A 27,877-nucleotide genomic window follows, 5' to 3' on the forward strand; every position below is an offset into this window, starting at 1 on the left:
AGTTGAGAATTTTCTTATTACAGTGTCTTAGATACATCAAAATTTGTTCAAAATACAGGGTGGCACATGATAAACCAGCCAGTTTTTCATGCACCACCCTGTATAAGTTAAAGAATATACTTTTTAACAGATGAAGAAAGCACTATTGTTTGGTTCCTTATCCCTTTCAAGCCTTTGTGTAGTTTCAAGTTTAATAAGTGTTTCATCAAATTTCTTAAATTGTGATTATAAGAAAAATGATTATATTATGCTGCTGTAATTAATGAAGAATCTTAACATATGTCTCTTGTGTATTACAGGTATGTATGGCATTCAGGATACTGACCAATCGGAATCTATCAATTGCTGATCTGAGAACAATTGTTGCAGGTCAGAAAGGTGTGTTTTTATGAGTGTTCATGAGATTAACAATTTAACATCTTTCTACATTTCAAATTGATATTTTGTTTCATGAAATGCAAGGCAGTTTTCAGACAACAGGTGACAAAGGACTCAAACGTTTCACACCAAAGTGACAAGCAACTTAAGCAAAATGTGCCCCTCCAGTCTGTGAAACAGCATTCACTGTGCATGTGAGACTGAGGTGACATGAGAAAATTGCCCAGCCTGAATGACACACAAGTGACATGTAGAAGTCCTGTCACTTCAGTACAAAAGGTTTCATTTGTTTCTGAATGTTCATTTCCAAGTGAAACATGTCCCTTGTCATGCATGTGCTGTTGTTTTGGTCTGAAAGCTGCCTATCTCCGTACGCAACTAATTATTACTAATCATCAGAAATGTGTTAATGTATTGCTGTCTTTTTTGTGTTTTAATGTGGCATTGCTTCTTACTAATGGACTACATCTCTACTCTCTCAGGAATGATAATGTCCTTCTAGTATTGTATGCATAAGTAATTAATTTGAATTTGCAAATGCTTGGTAACCACTACATAATCTGACCACTAACATTCAGGGTTCAATACATAGTCAGAGCATCAATGTTACATTTGTCCTTTCATCGTCAATCATAATCAGTGTTGCAATTAATGTAAAGAGGTAGAAATCATCATTAGAGAAGTACATGTATATAGGGTGACCAACTTTCGACCATGTATTTAAGGGATATTTCCAACTATCGGCATTGATAAAAACGGAGAAACTAGTACTCACTTTATCCGCGAAACTTTTTTTTTCTTCTTTGTTCTATTAATTTCAGTGGCCACTGCCACCATATTCGTTTGAACTTGTTGTACTGTTGCTTGCCGTGCTTCTATTGTCCATCTCCGGCTGCCGCTAGGTGCGCTGTTGTTAACTGTACGTCTGCATCCGTGTCATCTGCTATTTCCTGCCACTAACTGTTGTAGTAGGGGAATCCATGTGTGGTGAGCCTATCCGCTATTGATGTTTAGTTCATATGGGAAGTGCATTATGGCATGTGTTTCATTGATTTTCGTGTCTACGAGTGTGTGGGCGATGTGCTTGAGTTGTACCTTTTGTATTTTTATGGCTATTGTATTTGATGTGTTTAACAAGACCAGTAGTGGGTTTTTTTTTTTTTTTTAGCATCAGTTAGGTGTTGTTAGATTCTTTCATTGACAGATCTGATGGACCTGCCGATGTAATGTGCCTTGCACTCGCATTCTGCGTCATATACGTCTGAATTATCAAGGGGGGAGAGGAAGTACTGTTTGTGTTTGTTTAGCTTATCAGCTATTTTGGCATTGGGTTTTGTGCGCTACTTTGATGTCATAGTGGAGAAGGGATTTGGATATGCGATTGGATGTGGTGGGATGGTAGGGGAAGGCAAACCACTTATATTTGCCATTGGAGGTTGATTGTGGATGGGTTGATTGTCGCTGAGTAGGGTGCCTGACCTATATTTCCACTTTACTGCACCAAGTTGAAAATTGTGTAGCTATGTTTCAGGGTTATTTCAGTGATGGTGGCTATCTCTTCTCGTAGATCTTCTTCTCTGCAATAGTAGGAGAAGGCTCTTTTCTCTGCAATAGTAGGAGAAGGCTCTTCGATAAATTTCAGCCAAACATTAGCTTTTCATTGGGGGGGGCTGGAAAGAGCGTGTATGTACTGGTTGCCTGAATCTGGTTTTCTGTACACAGTGGTTATAAATTTGTTATGTGTGCGGCTGGTGGTTATAGTTTCTCCGTATTTATCTACTACTATGTCTCTCTTCTCCTAATGATGAATTTCGGCATTGAATTTATAGGAGATTTAGTCCCGACAAAGTTTGTGCATTTTTAGCAGGGCAACATCACTCCAGAAAATATATCAATAAATAATATATTTTTTTACAATCTACAGGTCATAAAACTGCATAAAAATTTACAATTTTGCATGTTTATTAGTCCTAACCTAAAAGTGTTAGTCCAAGCATCTAGCATCAATCAACTACTGCAAGATATGACGTCACTTCGCCCACTAAAGACTAAATGTGCAAGATCTCGCAGTCGACTAAAAATATTAGTTTTTCTTGTATGTACGCATTGCTTGCATTGTAGAATTATTTTCCTGTAGTTTACGGTTATTACAAGCATAAGAAAACATTTTTTGTTTTGAAACGTCACAAAGAAAACTGTTTTCTTAAGCTCGTAATAACCGTAAACTACAGGAAAATAAGTCGACTAGAAAGTTTTGTATGTCTCGCCGCACTCGCATCATATTGGAATGAATTTAAATTTCATGATCTTGATTGTTAATGAAATATTAGGGATAAATAGAATGTCAATACAGGAAATATGGGAGAGTTGGTCACCCTACATGTGCAACAAAATGAAGATATCCTATACCCAGTATCAGCTATCTGTAAACCAGGTGAACGAGAACTAGTGTCTATGCAAGTAGTGATGCGAGACGGCTCCACCAATGAACAGTGAGAGAAACGGGATTGTGTAATGGGCAACAGGATTTACCCGATTTCCCTGCTTCACTCTGGAAGCTTTGACAATGTAATACTGTACGCACATGGCAAACGGACCATATTTTTGTCTCCAGGTTCATGTGATTGGTTTAAGAATTTCTTAGGGAAATATTAGGGATAAAACAGCAAGTTTTGATAAGCCATACATTTAGCGTATGGAATAAGGTCTGGACCATACGTCCATACATGCCATGAATTTTCTTTACATGTACAGTCAGAACCATACGGTTGGCAACGCTGCACATTCACCATTCGATTTCCCTCCTCCTCCTCTGCCACTATGTGTGGCCCTGCTCCACAGTTTGGTGGGACAGGATATAAATCACATTTCAGTGCATGCAGATCGTGAATTGAATAGTTAATTTCAATAAATTAAATTTTAAAAAAAGAATGAAAAGTTATGCATTTTGCATAATTTCCATGATAGGTTTCATGAAAGTCTCTTGAAGCATTTTTGTGAAAGTAGCGAGAGTCCTGGAATCCAAAAAGTATATACTGGCATTGTTGATGAATTTCGAACTCACCCTTTCCGATACGACTGGTATCAGCCAGTACCAAATACATTGGCATCAGTTCAGTCGTAATTGTATCACATGCATAGTGGTGCTGTTATCTAATAAAGTAAATATTTAGGTTAGTTGTTCTCTAAGTGTGTGTATCTGTTAAAAAGTGTGAATTGTATTAAAATTCCTCTCTTTTTCTATTGCAGGACTCCTTGGGAAGGAAGTGAAAGACATTCCATATGATCGCATCAATGTGAACTTCGACCAGTTTTGTTCCATCGTTGCAGAATTCAAGATGCGTGAAAGTGAGGGTCGGAAATTGTGGGACATAGTTCTAGCCAAAGCTTACAACCTCTTTCAGGCTATTTTTAGCCCTCTGATTAAGATTTTAGGTATTTTAGTATCTAAAAAACTCTGGATGTTCACAGCAGCACTCTGTAGAAGTCTACCTGCATCTTCACCAAAAGATCCCAATGAAATCCTAGCCATTTCCACTTTTTTTGTTCATGTTGTATGCACTTCCTGCTAGTTGAGGGAGCACTGTTTCACTTTTGCTTCCCATTTCTTTGTATGTTTCCAATATTTTTAAACAAGTTATTTTATGGTAAGTGTTGTTTAGGCTTTTGAAAATGTGAGTAGACTTTGCTTATGTTACTCTTGCTGTACATTTGCACACTTAAAGAACAAGTTGACGAGCTGCTGGTTTTGCTTCAATCATTTGTTGAATTTTCTGTCTCGTAACCTATTTTTCTGAATGGTTTTCTCCCGTTGTCTAGTCGTAATTTGTTCATTTTTCTTGTTCATAATTATTTTGCTTATTGTGTGTTCGAAAGCTTTTTATTTATGTTGATTTTTGCCAGGTGAAAATTAGCATCTTGCGCTGTTTTGATTCAGTATTTTATTTCATTTAATAGTTCAACACAGAATCAAAATTTCCCTTATGTTCATCATTTGTTTACCCCATTGCTTGTTTCTAGGGCAGAGCTGATGCCAGTGCCAATGTGTCAGCATGGCTAATACCAGTGGTATCGGTAATCAGAAGGTGTCAGTTCGATTTTATGTACTGATATTGACCATTGCTCTTCTGGATTGGTCTTCCGTGGCAACAATGTCACGTGACACTTTCACAGTCTGATTATACTGTTAGTTATGCAGAATTTGAAGTTTTTATTTATTTTCACCAATATTGTGTGAAGAAAAGACTATTTTTTGATTACACAACAAGTGTTCTCATATTTTGATTAGGGCTGAGCCCGATACCGATGCCAATGTATCAGTATCGGAAAGTATCGGTTGGAATTTATTAGCCGATATTGGCCGATACTTTTCTGGAATTTAGTCTTTCACGGGCTCCGGTTAAATGTTACGTGAATCTTTCGCGGACTCTAAATATCCTGAAAATTATGCAAAATTCGAAGTTTTCTTGTATTTTGTACCAGTTTGTGTGAAAAAAACTGAATTTTGTGATAACATGTAACTTAATATTGTAGTGGTAACACAGTCGTCTTGTTTTCAAGGAGTCCCGGGTTCAATATCCAGAGGAGGCACATTTCACATTGGGTTGAATCTCAATTTAAACTGTAGGTCCAGTCCTGATTAGAATATTTGTGCATAGAGTTGACTTAAAACAACAATTCAGTTCAAACAAACCATATTCTGATATAATTCTTGAATATTTTAAAGCAAAAATCTTGGTAAATTGATGCATATAATTAAAGTGGAATTATTATTATTATTTTGAACAACTTTTAATTATTACAATTTTCAAGTATCGGTGGGAATCGGTTAGAGTATCGGTATCGTTTCAAAGTGGTATCGGCTCAGCCTTAATTTTGATATAATTCTTCAATATTTAAAGCAAAACTCTGTTAAATTGATACTTACGGAATACTCATCCAGTAAGATTAATCAACACTTGTTATAATTTTCAAGCATCTGGATCAGTATTGGTAGCAATCGGGAAGAGTATTGGCCATCGGTATGGGTATCAGCTCAGCTCTATTTTTTTTCCTCATTTTCTGTCCATATCTGCCACCAGTCTTCTGGTATAAATCAGAGTCATTGCATTCATCAATTTTCCCCTTTGTAAAGAGTACATTTTACAGGAAGCTTATCACATATTTGTGCATTTATGTTAATATTTCTGTTGTACTTTACCAGGTTTATGTATTTTTCTGCATAATGTCTTCTATCTGTAGGAACTTGAATTCATGTGTACTGGGTTCAGTTCCCAGTGAGGGCACATTTCAATGATTCAATAAACTGTAGGTCCAGTTCTTATTAGCCTATCTGTGCATAAAGTGGCCTTATAACAGTGTTAAGAATTTCATATTTTGATCTGTTCTAGGGCCTCCCCCATGTCACAGTGGTATCTTCATCGGCTTGTAATCAAGGGGTCCTGTGTTCGATACCCGGTAGAGGCCCATAGTGGTTCGGATCCCACTTTAAACTGTAGGTCCAGTCCCGATTAGCCTTACTGTACATAAAGTGGACTTAAAACAACAACAGTTCAATTTGATCTGTTCTTTTGTGAATGAAGAACACAAGTGATACTTCCACTTCTCATGTTTATTTCCCCCGCACATAACCATTTTATCCTAATATTTCCACTATTCAGTCTTCATCATTTAGTAAAGGTGATCAGCCTGATTTAGGTTCTTTTCTGATTATAGTTTTTCTATTTGTTCTCTAGACCTTGTTGTAGCAAACTATATGACTTTATGTATGATTGTCCTCTTTTATTTTCCTCTCCTACTGGTTTGCCGTTGTAACATTAACAGTTGAATTAACCACTTTATGCAAATAATCTTATTAGTTCTGTTAAATTCATTACATCAAAATGTCCCTATTCCAATAACAGTGAATATAGTCAATTCTCTTCTTGCTATTATAGTCTAGCCTTCAAGAAGATCCCCTTTGTCAAATTGTGTGCTGTGAACAACTGAATGAGTGCCAGAAGGGGTGTGTGGAAGATGGTATTTTGGCGTGATTGTTAAGTCCTTTTTAACTTTCAACCACTTTATTTTGTATATTTTTATATTATTTCTGTTTGTATTTTTGTAACTGGAGTGCATGTCTATTGTCAGATAGGCTTAGCATTTATTATTAATTTTTATGGGTATCACAATCGCCTTTACTGTACATAGTTCAGAAATGTTTCTCTGTGTTGACACTGAAAACTCGTTTATCCAAAAATCGAGTGTGTCCGAAATAATTTTAAAATTACACGAGAATATTTTTCCATCACTATAAATCAGTATTTAATAGCATATAAAAGCAATTCCATGTTATATAACATGGTACATGTACTATACTCTAACTCTATTAATAACATTATTTTATTGTGTTATATTCACTAATTTTTCAAGGTGCAGCACATGTTTACAGTATATTCCAGATTATATAAAATGTGCACTCCCCATTAAATTTGTATAAAGGAGTTTTTAGTGAACATTATTCGTAATATTTGTATAATTGGCATTACTGTAGAAACTTAGTGAGATGTATAGGTATAGGCATACCATGTCATTCCTCTATCAACTGAGCCACCTTGGATTTGGCCAATTTTTTGCTATCAATTTGTCAGTTACAATGTAAGATGTAGTGGAATCATATTGCCTCCTTCTAACGGCAAACTATCCAGTATTGAAGATGCTATTCGACACACTAATGGAAACATAGTGCTTTGATGGAGACCAAATTCAAGTGAGTGGATAAAGTTGCATCCAGTGTTGTCTTTGAATTACTGGTGTTCATTGTGGACCTGATTTGGTGGAGCAATGACACTGTATGCCAGACACTGGTTTAGATTACATTTTCTGCTAAATTTCTATTAGCATTGAGTTTCAAGTTTTCCTTCTGCTTCTTTGGGGGGGGGGGGGTTAAAAACTATTGGTAGTAATTGGAGAAAGTTTTGTTAGGCTTTTATGTAATATAAGTAAGAAAAACATGTACATAAAGAGCACACTTCCATCATATTTGCACATACACACACACAATAGAAATCACAGATGCATTTGTCATGAGTTTAAATCATGTTAGCCTCAGTATGTCTTAGGTGCAGTCTCCTGAGTTGCACATTTTGTGATATTTCACGGCATCTAGGCACTATAGTGGAACACCACTGGCAAGAGAGCCCGTACAGACCCACGACTCTTGTGCATCATACTCCCGCATTGAGGGGAGTGGCAGAGTGGAGCATGCTTCCTTGTGGCCCAAGTTGAACCGGTGGAGCTGAAAGATGTGTGGAGACTTTTTTTTGGTGAAGGGTTCTTTGTCTTGTGGTTGCTCTATATGCTGTCTGACGACCCAACTTCTTTCAGTATCCATTTCAAATGTTCTCCGACCCAAGAACAAAAGAGCAAAATGACCTTTCCATTCCATTTTCCAGATGACAACTTCCCAATTCTCATATTGAGTTCATATGTGTTTGATTGGCATCTGTCACCAACGACTTGTTAGTTTGAAACATTAACTTTTAACAGCTAGAAATGGTTCACTTCAAGAACATTTAAGATATTAGAACACAAATATATGGCATGGTAAATGTGCAGAGCATATATAAACCTAAAAGAAAGAAAAGTATAACACTAATTTAATATGGTCCCACCTACACACACACACACATTCACAACATTGGAGGATCCTGGGTTCGATTCCTGGCCTGGGCATGGGTGTTCTTTGCGAGTGTTCCTTCATCAATTTCATCATCTTTGCAATTAGCCAAAAGTGGCAGAGAAGCGAAGTAAAATAAACCAATTAATCATTCACATGCACATACTTATAGAAAAGTGTACAAATATTTTGCATGTAATTATAAAAATAATACACATGACCTGCCTTGGAGGTAGTGTAACATGATAGAAATCAAAATACTGAAATGCTCCAACTATTGACCAACTTCTTGCTACCTTCAGCTATGCAAGTCGTTAATTTGATATTTTCCTTAATTCATAATGCTGAACTGTTGGCAGAATAAACATTTTGTAGATCAGGAAATGAATAACTTAAAGCTTTGGATTGAATTAGTGTATTCTGTGCACATTTTTCAAGCAGGTGGTTGCTTATAACATATTTTTGCTTCTTGCAGAATGGGTATTTCCGCAACAGAACTTCCGGCCTCTCCAGATTGGATCATCAGTAAATGGACAGACCAGTTGCATGAGGGATGTCTATTTAGGAGGATCGTGTGGGGAGAGTACTTGGCGAGAAGACATAGCCATTCCATTGTTGAAGTAAGTTGATGACAGCAGTGTACTCTGTGTTTACTTCTTACTAACTACTACTAAACAAATGAATGTTAAAAACTTGGAGTCACCAAGATGACAGTTTTTGGTTGCCTCAGTGTAACACAACACATGCATTTGTTGACATGTAGAAGCAACGTGACGTTGCGTCAGCCATTTGACGTAATACAATTGCTTAACATGTCACTCCAAGTTACAGGTCGGTATCGTTTGCTTTTCACAGCATTGAAGTGAAGCTTCTCTAGCTTCTGTTCTTCCACAACTTCGCTAGGTTCAAATCCTGCGCTCTTCTTCTCACACTCCACTCTGAACTTTCCACAAATGCTTTGATCTTCCTTTTGCCTTTTCTCCACTCAGCATATGCTATTGATGGCAGTCTTTCTTTCCCATCCTCGTGTGTTGCTGTTGCTTGTCACTTTCTTTGAAAGCTGCCCACTCTCTCCTTACCTCTTTCTCCAATGAACCCAAAATGAACAAAAATTACAAAGAAAATCAATGTTTTCAAGTTCTAACTAAAGCAAAACAGACATATATTATCTGTAGTATCGTTTCCAAGGTCCTCCCCTTCTGTGAAAAGATGACCCTGGTTGTACCACAGAAGCAACCCTTATTACATGGATCATTCTGTGTAATGTTCTCCAAAATTAACCTTCATCAGTCGTACTTCAAAAAGTAAGACAATCTGTTGTGCTATAGCTGTGAGATACAAGTAATGTTTTGCTAACATATTCATAACAAATTTTTAATTTTCACTTTATTTTATTTTGCTCCAACTTATAATGATTCTTAAGCACCTTCAAAACTTTTCTTTAGCACTACATGTTATATTTATTGCCACCTTACAAAACATTTATTTATGTGCATCACTCTGATGTTCATCGCAGTTGCCATTGCATTCCGATTCAGTCTCTGAATTATCTCTGCATTATCACCACCACTGCTACAAGAGCATGGAACAAATTAAGTTCAGCATTTTTCCGGATCCACGTAGAAATTTTGAGCAAAAAATGCAGGTTCGAACAGGAGCCTACATTTTTCGCTGAAAATTTCTACATAGTACATCTCCTGTGTGTGCCTAATCTTCAATACCTAACAGTCCACTTTCCAAGCAGACCGTGCTACCATTAACCCAAACAAAATTGGTCACACTGTATCTCGCAGATACAAACAGCCTACTAAGCCCAGACATGAAAGAGTGCCATGCGGAGACTGTTGTCATCTGTATTCAGACAAAGAGGGAAGCAGTTACTGAGAAGCTTAGAACTGCACACCCAATCAATTGTTTCCAAAAGATAAACAATTTTAGTTGTGTGTATCTCAGAGATACAGCATGACAAGTGGAGAGTTAAATAAGTGTGAACAAATCTACAAGGAGAAACATGGAGTTTACCTTAAAATGTTACATGATGAATTTATGATACCATATTTACTCATGTATAATGCATACTTTTTTCCAAAATTTTTGCCCCCGAAGACTGTTGTGTGTATTATGCACGGAATAATTTGGACAGTCAACATGAAATCACGCATGTTTTCACTATGTCACAGTGTATAACATGTATATATCAACAGGCGCAAATACAAATTACTAGGTTGTATTTGTTAGTAATAATAATTTTAAAAAAGCAAACTATAATAGTGAAATAGCCATTTCCCATGAGTTTTTACTTTGTAACAGAACTTTTGCGACACAGAGAAAAGCGGCACCGTTCTGACAGAGTTTGAGCATGTACCACCTGTCACACAGGATGTGTATCAGCAGTATTTGCCTGGCAAGAAATAATAGAAAATAACTTCCTGATCATTGCAAACCCATAACATAATATTGATCCCTCTTTCTTCTACTACAGAATAAACAAGGTGTTTACAGAAGTGAAAGCATTGGGATGCTAGACACAGTGGAGGGAGAGAGGGGGAGATTGTGTAGGGTGGTGACCCAAGATGATATTCTCCTTTTGGTCCACATAGCAATGGGTCTCATTGAATAGGTATGAAGTCATTTGCTCTTGACCTGCATATAAATAACTTTATGACAAACAAGAAAGCCATTTCTTGAACCTCAATTGTACTGCATATTATGTATGAGATGTAATTGTATGTTGCTTTTCCCAATGAAAAACCAGTGTGAGCATTATACACATGCAGATTTTTTGTCCAACATCAGATCAGACACCCACTTTATATAAATATAACAAAGTTTCAGTGTGTTTTAGAAGATAAGCATGTTACAATTTGCATTTTGTTTCAGGAAAAGTGGCCTTACATACTTCAACCCTCAAATGTCGCAATGGAGCAAACGTTTAATACCTATCGAGGCAGCTGCCATGGATAACAGCTTCATGTTGTTGTTCGTCATAACAGACTCAACTCGTTCATTGGCATCTATGGCTGTGGTGAGTGTAGTGTTTTTAGTATTATTCCTTTGCTATAAAATTATTGCGTAAAGAATGAGTAAGAACAAGCAGAAACTTCTCTTTATCTTCTCCAACATAATGGACCTTTCATCATTGTGCTCAGTTTTATGGCTAGTGTAGTGTGATGCCGGTATGGGTACTGGGATGTAGTATCACACTAGGGATTGTTTCTGGCTGTGGTGGGTGATCAATGGTGCAACCACAAGGGGGGGGGGGGGAACCTTGGATGGAAATGAGTTCCGTGTGGGCAAGGGGGACAAACATTAATGGCCAAGTGTACCTGCAGGGGAGCAATTACCGCTCACAACTTCATATTTTGTGCAAATAAAGAAACTTCGAAAAATTTTCTTAGTCTTATCAAGTTCAGAACCGTAGCTAGGGGGCTGGTGATCAAGGGGTCCTGAGTTTGATAACCGGTGGAGCCAAATAGCACACTTTAAACTGTAGTTCTAGTCCCGATTAGCCTTTCTGTGCATAAATCAATCAATTAATTTTACAACGTATTTCCATTTAGATCGTTCGGTGCCCAGGGTCGACTTCCTGTCCCGGGTTCGAATCCCAGCTTGTGCATGGATGTTTGTTAGTGTTCATTCATCAATTTTTATCATATCATCACTCGTCCCCATCTTTGCAAATTAGCCAATAGTAGCACAAAAGCAAAGTAAAATATAGCAAATTAATAATAACAATAATAATGTTATAATATTGTGATTATTGTTATTAATGTTATTTTTACGTTTATCCTGGTACTTGCTCCCCCCCCCCCAGACAAAAATTCATGGTTGCGCCTCTGTGGGTGATGTGAAGTGACCAGCAGGTACATGGTGTGTTTTATCATTGTTTTTTAATATGTTAACAATGCAGATGTAAAGTACAGTACCACCTTTTTTTATAGTTGATTTTGTGTTGGCTTCAATTAGACTAGTACAACCTAGTTGTTTAGTGAATTAGAGCTGAGTTGATGCCTCTTTAAACTGATACCAGTACTCTTGTCCAATAAAATGCTTTGATATTATATCAATTACAAGTTTCTCAGAATATTGGATTAACCCTTAGTCCGCCCCAGTAACACATATGTTACAAAAAAAGTATGTCCCTTGTAGCCACTGTAACACATATGTTACAAACAGCTTTAGATACAATTATCGAGGGTTTGCCACACTTATATTTGTATATTGAGGTTGAAACACTGACAGTTCGTTCGGGAACATGTTTTGCAATCGTGTTTACGAAAATTCCAACTCCCCCCCCCCCCCCCCCCCCCCCGCTTTCTCGGAATATGTCACGTGTTTGGGCTTGGGCCCAGGTGTTGGCTCTCGTCAGTTGACAGACACAATAAATGTTAAGGTATTTACGATGCTGTTTTCACTCAAGCTTCCAACGCTGTGATTTAGTACTGATAAGGCACACATTCTTCTTTGTGTTTAGACCTGGTGATCTAGCTGAAGTAGTGGCGGGGGGGGGGGGCAAGGAGAGAGGGGATTGGATGAGGTTTGGCAGTGTCAGCTTTCTGTCGCATCTATGTTAGAAATGCAATGAAGCTTGACGATGGCCAGAGGCGCAAGCGTGAGTCTATCCAGAAGTAGAGACAAAACAAACGATTGCAAAGGCTCCCTTCCCTCCTCTGTTAGGAAAGGCCTCACCATAAACAGTTCGTATCATATAACAGCTCATCGATTTCCCTAAGGCACAATTGTTTCCTTCCGGACATATTTCCACAAAGAGCCGAATCAACAGGGAAGAAATAGATTGACAGTAGCTACACAAGATGCAAGTGCGAACGAAAAAAAGCAAAAGTTCGGGTTTTCTCCCCAAAGTAGCTGGAGAAGAGGGGGCAAACTCCACATTTTTATGATTTTTTCATTGAAATTCGGGGGATGCAGCCCCCGCCCGTACCCCCCCCCCCCCCCCATGGTTGGGGCATCCAAATTTTACATGGTTGCATGCACTGATATTCTACCTGCAAAACAAAAGTTATCCGAAGGAGATTGGTCCCATAGTGTCAGTTATATAACAATTTTATGAATAATATGCAAATTGGTTAAAATTCGCCAGAGTTTTACGTTTTGCCTTATTATTCAAATTGTATTGCACCCACGAACGTGAATCAAGTTTCATTCTGTTGCGGAAGGTCCATTCTTTGAACAAAAAGCAAAAGTTCCGGTTTTCTCCCCAAAGTAGCTGGAGAAGAGGGGGCAAACTCCACATTTTTATGTTTTTTTCATTGAAATTCGGGGGATGTAGCCCCCGCCCGTAAGCCCCCCGCGGTTGGGGCATCCAAATTTTACTTGGTTACAGTCCGGCCAAGGAAGACAAAACTACCTGGAAAGGACGATTCCAAACGCGAGAGGGGAAGCAGGGAGAAGCACTCGCCGAACTACCCTGTGGTATTTCGCTTGTGTGGGTTTGCTTGTTGTGTTTATTACCGCTTGCTGCGTTGTGTTTGTGATTTGCGATGGATCTTATACAATTGGCAACAAACAGTTTCGAAATGGAATGAGGAAAATTGGGACGTTTTGGCCCCTGTTGCACAATCGACAAAACACCCTCGTTATGCTAGAAACTGTCACAAGCCATTCAGTTACTACATTTATACTTATAATACTATATACAACAATATAATTATTAATAAATACTATCCTGATTAATGTTGTGTTCATCTGTGCTAATTATAATATTTACTAAGAAGAACAATTTAATTGAATGATCTAAAATAAAGCTACTTCTTTACAAACAAGTTTATCTACTAATGTGACGATATGAATACTTTCCTGATATGTTCTGTTTGCTGATGTAGTATATGACCTTACATAATTCGTAAACATCTCTGTATGTATCTTGGCGGCGATGTTACTACGTTGAAACTTCTACAGCAGACGATTTTCAAGGAACCCGCTTCCTGTCACCCCTATTTAGCCACTGAACGCGTCCGGTTGGCGCATGCGCACTTCCGTCCATGGTCTCGGTTAAGGCAGCCAGACAGTACATGCACTGATGTTCTACCTGTAAAACAAAAGTTATCCGAAGTAGATTAGTCCCATAGTGTCAGAGTTATAACAATTTTATGAATAATATGCAAATTGGCTAAAATTCGCTGTTTTGAGGAAAAAAACAGAGTTTTACGTTTTGCGTTATTATTCAAATTGTATTGCAGCCACGAACATGAATCAAGTTTAATTCTGTTGTGGAAGGTCCATTCTTTGAAAAAAAAAAAAAAGCAAAAGTTCCGGTTTTCTCCCCAAAGTAGCTGGAGAAGAGGGGGCAAACTCCACATTTTTATGTTTTTTCATTGAAATTCGGGGGATGCAGCCCCCGCCCGTAACCCCCCCCCCCCCCGCGGTTGGGGCATCCAAATTTTACTTGGTTGCATGCACCAATGTATTACCTGCAAAACAAAAGTTATCCTAAGTAGATTGGTCCCATAGTGCCAGAGTTATTACGATTTTTCTCCATTATGTATACAAATTCAAATTTCGCGCTCAAAGCCTCGCATGGCGTACTAAGGGTTAATAATGATGTATAAGTATCCATTGAAATTATGCCACATCAATGCTAGAGTTTTGCTTTAAAATATTAAAAAAAATTACATCAGAATATTAAAATTGTTCTTGTTTAATCACAGAATTTGTTTTTCCACACAATACTGCTGCAAACTAATTTGAAATAATACTTTCTGATACCTAGGGACACAAATTTATGGTAAATAAAAACTGAGGAGAGCGGTAAATAAAATGTTAGATCAGCGGTATATACCAGCAGTGGGGAAAAAAAATTGGCACACACTTCATCATGAGAGGAAACAATATACAAAAGAGCTATAAATTGATAAACTATTTCTTGATTTTTATGTACTGTACATCAACAGAAAATCACTTCATTTCTAAAATGCATATTCGGCGGAAGAAAGGAATGCAGCTTGACAGGGAGCAAAGTTTTCGAACTGAGATTATGTGCATGGGAAATCCCAATTTGCAGCGTCTTCCTGATGTGATCGAAGATAAAACGTTCTTCAGCTGCAAGTGGTAGGAAACTTTAGGCAAACATTTCGTTATAAATCGACAGTTTGCGCGGACAACCTCAATTGCTGGTTTTTGCATGTTTTCTACTTAATTTGATGATATTTCACGGTTATTTTGCGAAAAAGCATTCATTTCATGGAAAGCCCACATTTCGCATTACTTCACGAATAAAACTCATGCATATTTCATCATTGGGGGTGTAGTTACATGCAGAATGTTCAAAATTGCATCTTTTTTTCACATTTCGCGATTTCGCGCATCGCGAAAATTCAATGTCCCTACTGATACCAATATATAGGCATCTGTATCCGCTAAGCCATACAATGTAAATAATGCAAGATTCTGTTCAACCATGTGTTTTTCGTTTCACCTAGGCTGCACACTACATAGGACTCGGTTGCAAAGTTGTGCTTTGCGTTCAGCATCTTGCAGAAGGTTGTGTACTGGGGAATGACCAGGTGAGTTATGTATTATTCTTGCTAGAAAGGTGCATTTTAGTTCTTCATGCTACCCATTGCTTGTTTATATCACTAATATTATAAAAATACAAAGAAACTCTGTTTAAAGTAGCAAACATTTCAGGTAGCTTTCGTCAGGCTCAGTTTACAATGATGTATGAGGCGTATTTTTTAAGTAAGTACCGTTTTGATATGTACAAAAAACAAGTAAACTTTTTGTAACAATTTTATTGTTACATGAATGACCACACTTTTATCTACTTTTCCACATAATTGCCACCAATATGAAGGCACTTATCATATCGAACAACAAGCTTTTGTATTCCGTCATCATAGAAGTTTGCCGCCTGAGTTGACAGCCACTGCAACACGGCCGTTTTGAGGCTATCGTTGTCATCGTGGCGCTGACCTCGGAGATGCTTCTTCAGTTGCAGAAACACGTGGTAGTCACTGGGCGCTACATCGGGGCTGTATGGAGGATGATCAAATTGTTCCCAGCCAAATGATGCGATGAGATCTTGACAAGAAAAGTCAAGGTGCTACCTAAACGTTTGCTTTTGTGCGCCTCAGTTAACATTTTTGGTACCGATCGTGAGCACAATTTTCGATAGTTTAAGCGTTCGGTAACAATTTCGTAGATAACACTTCTTGAAACTTCAGGGAACTCCTCTGATAACGAAGTAATTGTGAAGCGTCTGTTCTCTTTCACTTTTTCGTCGACTTTCTGCACCAAATCGACAGTGATCACTGAGGGTCACCCACTCCGTTCCTCGTCATGAACATTTATTCGGCCATCTTTGAAAGCTCTTACCCATTTGCGTACCATTCCATCACTCATAATGTTTTGTCCGTACACTTCACAAATCTGACGGTGAATTTCAACTGCTTTCACGCCTTTAGCACTAAGAAAACGAATAACAGCACGTATTTCACAGTCGGCGGGATTCTCAATCGGCGGAGGCATTTTAAATACGCAAAAGCAAATGTATACACGGTCGATTGTTGCTGCAATGGCGTCTGTGGCTTGCCAACAGATGTAGGTACACAGTGCGCATGCACGGGACACTGACCGCAGCGCTGCAGCGGTGGAATTTCAAAACGGTACTTACTTTAAAAATACGTCTTGTACAAGAGAAGGTCTGTAAACAGGTTACATACAGAATAATGACCTCTTTTCACACAGTGTGTCCAAAAATAATGTTTACACTCTTTGAACATTAGTAACAGAAAAACTATTCAATGTCTATGTTGAGCACATGTAGGCATTCTGTTGTTTTTAGTTAGGTAGGCATAAGTTTACACCAAATGGCAGGGGTGAGCAATGTTTCTTTCAAGAAATGTTGAATATCCACCCAGATCTCCTGATTTAACACTGTTAGATTTCTATCTGTGGGGAACTGTAAAAATGATGTGAACATTACAAAGCCATGGATACTGGATGACATAAGACATGCGATTGAGACCAGAGACCACCTGTGCTTCCGTTGCTATGGAAACCATATCTGCTTTTTGTCGATGTATTGCTGCCAATGCCAGTTATTTTTATAGAACTTTAAGGTATGTGACACCAAAAAAGTTCGTTGACTTACTTGACTTAAAAAAACTTGATTTATTCCCTTTCGCTCTTATTGGAGCATAGTGATGCATTTTGTCCGGATCTTCGCCAAGCTCTTGATCTCCAACCACGTCTTCTCTTGTTGCAGCAGCTCCTACTTGATTGTAGCTATTCTCATCTTCCTCTTCAGGCAAAAAGTTGTCGTCAATCGATGAGTCCGGCTATGCTTCACTTTAGTTTCTCTAATAATTAGAATTTTGGTGAGTGTTGGTTATAAGCCCTAAGCTCCCTAGTACCCTGATGGGGTTGTCATCTAAGCCTGGGCACCTGCTGGTCTTTATGTTGATTTGTATTTGAATTTAAAATTTTGGGTGTGTCAGCACTTAGGCTATTTTTATACAGGGTCCAGCCACCATAACTAAAATAGCATAATTGCAATAAGGGGTGGTCCGTGACTTTTACAGCAAGGAAAGCACATGTCGTAAGAAATTTTAAAAAATATTATTATTATTATTAACTCCACCAATTATTCTATCACTAAATTGTAGAATTCATCTTCTGCATTTTCACTTCAGTTTTAGCAGTTTTTTCTCAATTACTGTCCTTGAGTATTTCTACATTAACAGTGAATTGTGAAATCATGAAAAGATCGTTCAGCACTAGCACTAGACACGGTAATTGTTCAAACCAACGAACTTAACTTGAACAATTCGGAAAACCTTTTCTTCAAGTAAAACAAAGGTTTTTGTACACCCATCGAGATATATTAATCTGAGGAATAAGCGACACTTAGTTCACTTCTGTGACGAGCAATGTCAAATGATGACCATAACTCAATTTCAAAGAATAGAAAGTGTTTTCAAGAACACTTGTTTTGCGTTCTTTATCTACTAATTGTAAAAACTTTTAATTTCTATTTTTGATTCATTGTCACCAGTTTGCGCTGTTGATCGTCCAAGTTCATTCTCATAGTTGCAAATATTGTCAGGAGAATTTCGGCACGGATTTGAGTTTGCCGATGATGCTGTGATATTTAAGTAAATTGTTCATGTCATCAAAACCTGGACTGCTCCACACACCCTTTTCATTTGAAAATAGGTCCTCCTGGATGGTAAGTGGTAACGTTGTCGCCTTGTAATGAAGGGGTACAGAGTTCAATACCAGGTGGAGGCACATAGAGGTTCGGATCCCACTGTAAACTGTAGGTCCAGCCCCGATTGGCCTGTCTATGCATGAAGTGGACTTGGGAGCAGAACTCATTTGAAAATGAGACCCAAAGCCAACAGTAGAGTTTTAATGCTCTTCTGCAACCACTTATTATTCCATATTGGTCTGGATTAAAATATCGAACACATTTTTTTCTTTATTACACCCAGTAGAGTCTAAATTGGACATTGATTTACCACCAGAAATAACTCCTCTCTTCTGTTCAAAACTTCTTGGTCTCATGCCCTGGACGAAGAGTGCTTCCAGCACCCACCTACTCTCTTCCCCGCACCATTAGCTAGTTGCTGCAAGACCTGGAATGAGTTCTGTGGATTCATTCCCTTCGAGTCAATTGAACCGCGCTGATTTGGTCAACTGTTAAGTATGATTTTAAACCTACGTTTTTCATACAAATTTCAGAAGTAACACACATGAAATTTATTGGGATAACTGACAACACAAAATTTGCTGTAAATGAAGAAAAAATATTGCAAAATATTTCTTCTTACGCGGATTTAGTTCGAAAGAAACTGCGAGACTGGAATGAGTGGTGGTCATGCATTCCCCATGCCGAAGATCTACAAAGAATGCTGAATGCTCCCTTTCTCTTTGCCGAGGGTGAGCGACACGAACACTGATGGTCGGTCGTCTGCTGGCTGCCTAGGAGGACCATGACGAGGACACACGTCTCACGGTTTTTACAACAGCCCTTAGAAGTAGATAGATATACGAATACATAAGAATAGTTTGAATGAAACTGTAAAAATAAATTGACCACATAAACACAGTTAATAATTCTACATTGTAAGGGAATGACTCATTCCCTTCATTCCATGAAATAATCGTCCATGATTGCAATGTCGTGTTCCTAAAATATTAAAATATTCTGACTTTCGTTAAAAGCTGAGGCTGTAAAGGGACACTCAGCACACACAAGGACAAAAAACAGGACAACACACACAAAATTATACTGGCCATAGTGCCAGTCGCCAGAGCCTCATTCGTCTGTAAAATGCAGTCGACGATGTACTACGTGGAAGTGAGGTTGACAATTGGGTGTACTATGTGGAAGTACACCCCTTATGTTGATTTGATTTGTTTTTGTTGTGCGATGGAAACACATATATTAACAAGATTAACTGAATTTATTAAGGAACTCACAAAACAACGTAACACTTTACATTATAAGGAAACTACGTTCACCATTCTAGGTTCTGTTTGCACAGACTCTTGTCTAGCAACAGTAGCTTGCTTCTTCTTCCTCTAGGAGGCAGCACTACATTCCTCCCAGAGTTACAAAAAAAACAAAAAAACATTGAACAATGGTACCTGTATCTGTCAGGGGGTACCTTAATCCTGGTCGATCTTCTAGGTACATGAGGAGTGTATATTGGTCGTGGAGCAGCGTCAGCATCTTGGGGTTGATGGTCATCAACGTCTGGTTGAAGTGGGTTAGTTTCGGAATCCGAATTTCGATCCTCCGCCGTGCCTTCTGGTCCGGGTGGACTATTATCATCCCAGGTTTCTGGACTGTTTTGTTGTCTGTGTGTCCTTTGACGAATCCAACGTGAATGTACCACTCTTTGAGTTCCATCGGTAAAGCGCACTTTGTAAAGGTGAGTTCCACCCAACCTTTCTACAATATCTGCCTCCTTGAAGTTAGGTGACAAGTGCTTCGGTGATGGAATCCATAGGGTTTCAGTAGGTGAAATTGTCCTGTATGGTTTGTTGTGGTTGATACTAGGTTTCAAGAAAGGAGGAGCTTCTGTCCTCTCGGCATCTCTATTATGATCACCATGTATACAGTTCCACCATGTTCTTGGACTAAAGGTGAGTACTGAGGCTGCAGGAAGACTACGTTCCTCTCCCAACCGGGAATTCCTCAAAAACAGCAGGTACTCTGCTAACTTAAAGAAGTCAGATGTGCATGTTCATGCAACACCTTAAACATGCCAGTCTTTACCGTGCGTACGTACCTCTCTGCAAGCCCGTTGCTAGGACTTTGGTACGGCGGTATTGTGATGTGTTCAATCCCGAACTGCTAGCAAAAGGAACGGAACGTGTGGCTGCTGAAAGTTGGGCTTTTGTCAGAAACTATTGTCTGTGGAATTCCGAGAGTCGAGCATGACTGAAGAATCCAGCGTATGGTCTCTGGTGTATCTAACGACGATACTGGCCAGACATATATCCAGTGACTGTAAACATCCACAAGCAACAGGAACTTCCTCCCAGCCAAGAAGAAATGGTCTACGTGGAGTCTTTGTCCTACGGATCTAGCTTCCGGCCACCTATTACCTGAACTTTTCTTGACTTTTGGACTTTAGGATTGACAAGTTTCCTCTTCAACTAATCCTTCCTTGTTAAAACACAATCCGCTATCCGAGGTAGGTGTAGCATCTTCACTTAATGGCACGTGTATGGTGTTCGACATCGGCTTCGTTACTTCTATACTAGTGCTAGAAGTAAAGGCTTGATCAGAATTGGACTGCGAGTGTTGAAGTTTCTCAATCTCTGTAGGTATCCCTATCATAGAACTTGCCGACTCTGAGCGTAACAGTAGCGTTCTCCAATCCGGAGTAACGATATCTAACCAGGTACGACCTATGAGTGGATAATTTAGATGTTCCTTGCACAAAATAACAGGAAGTGAGTAAGTCGATCCAGAGTGTGTAAGTTCCAGTTCAGCTTGTCCTTGCACTGAAAGAGCCTGTTTCCCTACGCCATATAATTTTATACAGGAATGGTTAATATGTGTCGTTGGGAACCAATTCCTGAATGAATCTGCTTGGAATAGAGTCACGGCAGATCCTGTATCGAGCTCACATTCAATAAACTTGCCGTTAATAAGTAAATCCTTTAACATTGGATTCTTCGATAAAGGGTAATTGGACGTAGGTGACCCGATGATGTGTGAGTCACAACTGTATGAAACGACACTAGGCAACCATGCTGTTTGCTCGCCAAGTGAAGTATGAGAAGTTGACATCTTCAAATTTTCGATTTCAGTAGTTTGTCCTACGTTATTATTACTATTGTGCTTCTGTTTAAACTTCTCTCTCTTCCTACACCGCTTTTGCCAGTGACCACGTTTCCTACAGAATGAACAAATAGAATCCTTGGCTGGACAGTTGTCTTTAGAATCATGTTTGTATGTACAGTTAGGACAGCTGTAAGCAGTATATTTCATTCCATGAATCGTTGGATTAGGCGAACTATAAGTATGTTGTTTTGTTTTGTCCCCTTGCACTGTTCTTCTTGGAAATTGGGTTGAGGTGCATGAAACTGCTGACTCTTGCTTTACATTTTCTGATCATATTAACAATCGGGTTTCTTTCTCTTAACATTTCATTCTGTAATGTCAATTCCTGACATCGCTGAAAGGTTAGTGAATGTACTGAAAGCAACTTTCTTCTAGTAACTTCAGATCGTATGCCCAATACTATTTGTTCAACTAAAGCTTCGTCCAGATAATTGCCGTAGTTACATTTTATGGCTTGTTGCTTCAGCCTTATGAAATAAACAGAAACGGTTTCACCTTCCTCTTGTACACAACGTTGAAACTTATATCGTTCAACAAACTTATTAGTTACAGGTTTGTAGTGTGACAAAAGACTATCCTTTAGACGAGAATACGACAGATTCTGTACAAGGTCTGGTGCTACTACATTTTTCAAGACTTTAAAGGCCTTTGCACCTATAAAGGCGATGAGTATAGGAACTCTCTGATCATCGCTGAACTTTTGAATGTTACACAACTGTTCGAAACGTAAGAGATAATCTTCATTTCCACTACAATGTCCTCTGAATCTTCGTCGAAAGCGTTAAATATCATGTTTGTGTACATATTTATGACTGTTAATCCAAACGTTTAACCTAATAACTACGAAAAGTGAGTTTTCACTTATAATTATACTTGATCTGCATCGGATAAACAATGTATCTATGAACGTGACAAAGCCCTTGTACGCTTCATGAATATAACTTGTTTCCACGTTAGAAGAAATGTTGATATATATATATATTTACATCACACTATTTAGACGGTTAATCCTTACCGTGTTATGTCAAATTGTGTCAAAGCAACACGTTTATGATTGCTACAACATCTTGTTGTACGAATGAGGACAGTCAGTCCGAATAGAATAAACTTACGGAAATGTAAGGTTCTTGCAAATCCTGCAATCCATGAAGAGAAAAGTTCTTTTATACCGACTGCACCATAATGTTGTGCGATGGAAAAACATATGTTAACAAGATTAACTGAATTTATTAAGGAACTCACAAAACAATGTAACACTTTATATTATAAGGAAACTACGTTCACCATTCCAGGTTCTGTTTGCACAGACTCTTGTCTAGCAACAGTAGCTTGCTTCTTCTTCTTCTAGGAGGCAGCACTAGTTTTATGCTGTGGTTTATTAATTTTTCTGGGCCTTCCACACCAACCTTCCTCCTTTCTCAACCGGGCTTAGGACCATCTATGGCAGAGTTAAAAAAGTTCATACTTGCTGTTATTATAGTTAGTGTAAACACTATTTTGGGACACTGTATTTTCTACACATTAACAAATTAAAATATCATGCACTATGTGCATTTTATTTGTATTTTTTTTAGCTTTCAAAACAAGCCACAAAGGACTATAACCGAGGGAGAATGTATCTGTCCGATTTAGCAAACCGAGAAGGCGTTCCCGTGTTCGAAGACATTACGGAAGCAGTAGAGTGTACTGTGCAGAAGTGCAAGACGCGGTAGTGAAATTTACAGTGTGGACAATTTAATTTGGATGTGCACGCAGATGAGCACTCAGTATTTAAAGTGTATATATAAGAAGTAAAGAAGTGGATACACAAAGGAAAGATTGGATACGCAAGCTTTTATTTTTCGTTCATTGCTTCGGAAGACGTTGATTTGGTTCTACCTCAGTAGATAATGTGAGATTGAAATCCTAGGGAGTTCAAGCATGCGCAGACAATGTATTTATGTTGTGTTATTTATGTACTCGGGAGTGTACAGTGAAAACTTTGAGTATTGCCGAGCTGGAGATGGACACGAAGAAGATGAAGAATAGGGGACCAGGGTGTTCATGCTGGGAACGGACGAGTGTGTTCAGTACCTGAGAACTATACGAAGAGGGAAATTGCACTGATATTTCTGTTTGTACTTACAGGTGTTCGCATTTACAGATGTAGATATTCATAAATATATGTATGTGTGTGTATATATATATTGTGTAGTGATTTGTGTAATATTCAGATGAGTTGCTTTATTATAGACAAATGACTACAATGGTTGCAATTAAAATGCAAGAACTGTGTGTAACAGGTGGCAGCTGTATCTAGCTTTATTATAAACACAGATATCTTTGCATTGTAATGCTAGACAAAATAGTCAAAATATGTATGGTGTAATTTACTAAAGAAATTTTGCACTGAAAGTCTATGTGCTAAATCACTACTTTTTTTTTTGTTCTAACGTATAATCAGGGAAGAGGCAGAACCCATATGCTAACAACTGATGGTTATAACAAAGAGCTAGGCACTGTATTTATTTTATTATTATTATTAAATGTTGATAGCTTTTAAGTTGTGCATTTGTATATAAGTCAGATTCTAATCACAAAATCAAATTATGACCCCCCTCCTTTTTTGTGTAAAATAAGTAGCGTGTCTGTGGTAGGCCCTCATTTTTTGTTTGATACATTTTTGCAAGTTGATATTTTTGTTCCCGTGGCAGCAAGTAGTTGCTTTAAATTTTGTCTAAAAGAGTGTTTTACCTTTTTCGTTGTAAACAGTTTTTTTTTCTTAATTTAATGAAGGGGAGAAACTACGTCCTAACACACATTTTGTTTTTTGCTTGTATGAAGTGTTTAATGTAAATTTTTCTGATGGAAGTTAGTTCTTTATAAAGATGCTATGCAAAAATGGCAACGTATTATTTAAAAATAACTTGCATGGTCATTATTGGCTTTCATATTAAAAGTTAATTTCTGAACAATAACAACAAACCCTGCAGAAGAGAAGGTAACAATTAGAAATCTATGTATTGTATAAGAGGCATCTTTTTGTACTTTTAAACTACACAAAACTTCATTTGCACAGTTACTGTTAATTGTATTTAAATGCAAATGTTGAACAAACAGCAAATATAATTGTTTATAGGATTAATATTGTATATTTATATGTAACTGGAATTCACATCGTTGTATGCACATTGTTAAGATGCATTGCTGTTTATCATGCTCAATGCATATAAAAGGGCTCATTAGAAAATGTTGAGTAAGCACTACATTATCTTTCTTATTTTATTTTCTTCTAAAATATCTGTGATAATGAAGCTTTGGTTGATAATATGGTTATTCGAAATGCATATTTTTGTGTGAGATGAAGGTTACGTTGGAAAGACAACTAACTGAACACACCATTGTTCTGGGAACATAAGGCTTGGTTGTTTATCGGTGCAGGAAATTTCGTTGCAGTACAATTATATGCTAGATTGCACTAAAAAAATCATTTATTGTGTAGCTGATAAGGCCATATACATAACTTCAGTAATTGTTATACATTTCCTTTCAGCTTGCCGTATTAATTAGCTTATAAGTTACTGGTTGCAGCTGAAAATGATGAAAATAATTCAATATTATTGTAATGGCTTTGTTCCCATGCCGGATGTGTTGCAGCCCTACAAATGTCACATACATATTTGATGAACTGAAACCAAAAGAATAAATACCGTATTGGCCCGAATATAAGCTGCACATTTTATCCAAATTCCAATTTTGAAAAATTAGGATGCATCTATATTTGCGACCTTAAAAAATATGACATTTCGTCAAATCATATGCTGTTAAAAATGTGCTGATTTCTCATTTGAAATAATGATAATGCAACAATAGCGTTGTAGAAACTGGCCGCATTGTAGATACCATAATGTTATCCAACAATAGCATCCTTGTTTCTAACTGTAACAATAGCATTGTTGTTAACAGAAAGCTACCTTTGAAGTAGGTATGACACACAATAATTGTTGTTTCTAACTGGGCATTGTAAAAACAGTTGTCATTCTTTATAACACACTCTTTGATTTTATTAAGATTGTGTTCGTTCTTCTCTAAGCTTATTCAGATATTCATTTCTACTGAATATGTACCTACCTAATTATATTTCCCTGAATCTGCCAGTAAATGGTATTTTCTTTTCTTCCCTCGGCTTATATTCAGGTATCATCTTTTTTTTTTCTTTTCGCTCCTTCAAATTTTAGGGTGCAGCATATATTCGGGGGACAGCTTATATTCAGGCCAATATGGTAATATCTGTAGTTTCATACTGTGATAAAATATGTTCATTAAATCCTGTTAATAATATAATATTCAGCTGCATTGAATTATATAAAATTCAAATTACGTTAAGACTACGTAGGTCATGCTGTGTGCATATTTGTTTATTGCTATTTCGGTTTTGATATTCCCGCACACTATTGGGGAATGTAAAACAGTGCTTTTTGTTTTTTCACAAGTGCATATTTTTGAGAAGTGTAGTGAATATTTGGTGGTGGTTCACATACATATGTTCAATATTTGTGGAATTACAGTTAAATCATGGTAGAATCCAACAGTTTTGGAGTATGTATTTGCGTTTCAATGTTAAAACATATACTTTGATACAGCCGTACTGCTTAAAATTACCGCAGGTTGGGTGCACAATATTCATAGATTAATTTGTTTCCTTCAGTATTAAAAAAAATTGAAACCTTGATTTGACATAGGTATCAACAGTCGGGAAAATACACAATCAAAGCAGTATATCTAGTAATAAATATTATTATGGGCAGAAGAATGCTATCAGATCATATGTTTTGTCACAAACACAGTCATCTTGCTCTGATGATATGAACAAAAACTTTGGGAAACATTGCTGCCTATCATAAACTGTGCTATCACAATGTACTATATTTTAAATTTATTTTAGTTTTTCTAATCAGTATATTCATACTAAATGACATAAAGGTGGGAATTCAATCATAGTAAACTTCTTTCAAGAAAACGAAATAATCTTTTAATATTAACTTTTCAAATATAAGCAAGAAACTGATTCATATAATGTTCTTATATCATGGGTGCCGTCAGTAGGGGTACAAGGGACAAATCTCCCATATCAGTAATCCAAAAAAATGTATTACCTACATGCAAGATATTGGTGTATTATACAATGTGCCCCCATCCCCTTTCCTCTCCCAATAACTGAAAGACAACTATGATACTTGTCACTCATATTGTGTTGAAGTTAGAACTGATTGCTTCAGAATTGTTGAATTCTGCTATGTAATTTAACTAAACATGTACAGATTTTTTTTGCATTCACAGCCGAAACACGTGAAAGTTTCATTTGCAGTACAGCTATTTTTTTTTTATATTAATAGTAGTAGTAGTAGTAGTAATCCATAGTATTACTGGTCTGTGTTACCAAGTGTGGCCTTCTGTGTTTACATTTCTGATGTAATACACATTAAATCATATTATTTAATAGTAAACACAGTTGTCCGTTGAAGCATGGTTCTTTGGAGGCATTTTTTTTTTTTATTGCCATTGAACTGATGGTAATATCAAATGCAGGTAGAATAGAACTCACTGTGATAGGCTTGTTTTGCTGCAAACTACGATAAAGGTTGCTGGTTATTAACCAAATGATCTCTGTGCACACACAGACATTCTCTGTTCTGTATCCGAGGTTGGTGATGTCATGAGAAAAAAGGATTGTACAAAACTATTAGTTCAAGGACTCAGCTATTTTTCCGTATGTTTACATACAAAGGTTACCATTTTTGTTTCAATGTACAATACGTTAATCTGTTTTAAGTGTACTTAGGAGCATGTGAACATTTTGTTAAATCCTTAAGTGCAACAAAAGTAATGTTATGGCAGGCCTATTTGTTATACTCTGTTAACTGGTTGAAACTGAAAGTTGGTTAATGTCGGTTCCTAAATTTTGATTGGGCATCGTTTTGCAGCTGTAGATTTGTTGTCTGATCAGAATTTCAAAACTTTTGTCAAAAATTGTTTAGTAGTGTGATTTTATGATGCAAAGTGTATAATTTTATGAGGATTTGAAATTAGCAATCGATTTTCTGCTGTTATTACAGTACCATCTCAGGAACGTTTGCAAGTTTCAGAATTACCCGTATGCTGAAAAATATTTACTCCATTTTGATACATAAATTCTCTTTTCAGTGTCGGTGATCGTGTCTTGAAAATAAGCACATTTTATTTCATTGCTATTGAATGACCAATCTGTTCTGTGAATGAACCTTGAAAAGGGTAGTAATTTTGTTATCTGGGCCTAAGGATGTTTGTGGATATTTCAATTACTTCCCATATTATTTTCCATTGTTCTTTATATATTAACATTGATCAAGCTACTTATGAAGGGAGTGTGTGCTCTCCTGAAACATTACATAAAAAAAGTAATTAATTGTTTGTAACAACCGTGAATTAAAGGGAGAGTGTTGCAATGCAGGCAATATATCATTACAAGGAAAAATAATTCTTCATATATTCAGTTGGTA

General features: G+C 37.4%; 1 protein-coding gene across 8 annotated transcripts in view; it reads left to right on the forward strand.

The window, feature by feature from the left end:
• The window catches only part of raw (NDT-like domain-containing protein raw), a 261,149-nt gene extending 235,875 nt beyond the window's left edge, over positions 1-25,274 (forward strand). For 5 of the 8 annotated variants that reach the window (XM_083144445.1, XM_083144446.1, XM_083144451.1 and 2 more), the window contains 6 exons: positions 300-378; positions 3,628-3,813; positions 8,511-8,655; positions 10,916-11,060; positions 15,475-15,558; positions 22,934-25,274. In XM_083144445.1, coding sequence (XP_083000571.1) covers positions 300-378; positions 3,628-3,813; positions 8,511-8,655; positions 10,916-11,060; positions 15,475-15,558; positions 22,934-23,071 — 777 coding nt within the window. In that variant the 3' untranslated portion in view covers positions 23,072-25,274. The remainder of the gene's footprint in view (positions 1-299; positions 379-3,627; positions 3,814-8,510; positions 8,656-10,915; positions 11,061-15,474; positions 15,559-22,933) is intronic. The other 3 variants (XM_083144449.1, XM_083144447.1, XM_083144450.1) reach the window with 3 other exon arrangements.
• The last annotated feature ends 2,603 nt before the right edge of the window (positions 25,275-27,877 follow it).

Source organism: Lepisma saccharinum, chromosome 23, assembly GCF_977018435.1.
Source record: "Lepisma saccharinum chromosome 23, izLepSacc3.1, whole genome shotgun sequence".
NCBI classification, from domain to species: domain Eukaryota; kingdom Metazoa; phylum Arthropoda; class Insecta; order Zygentoma; family Lepismatidae; genus Lepisma; species Lepisma saccharinum.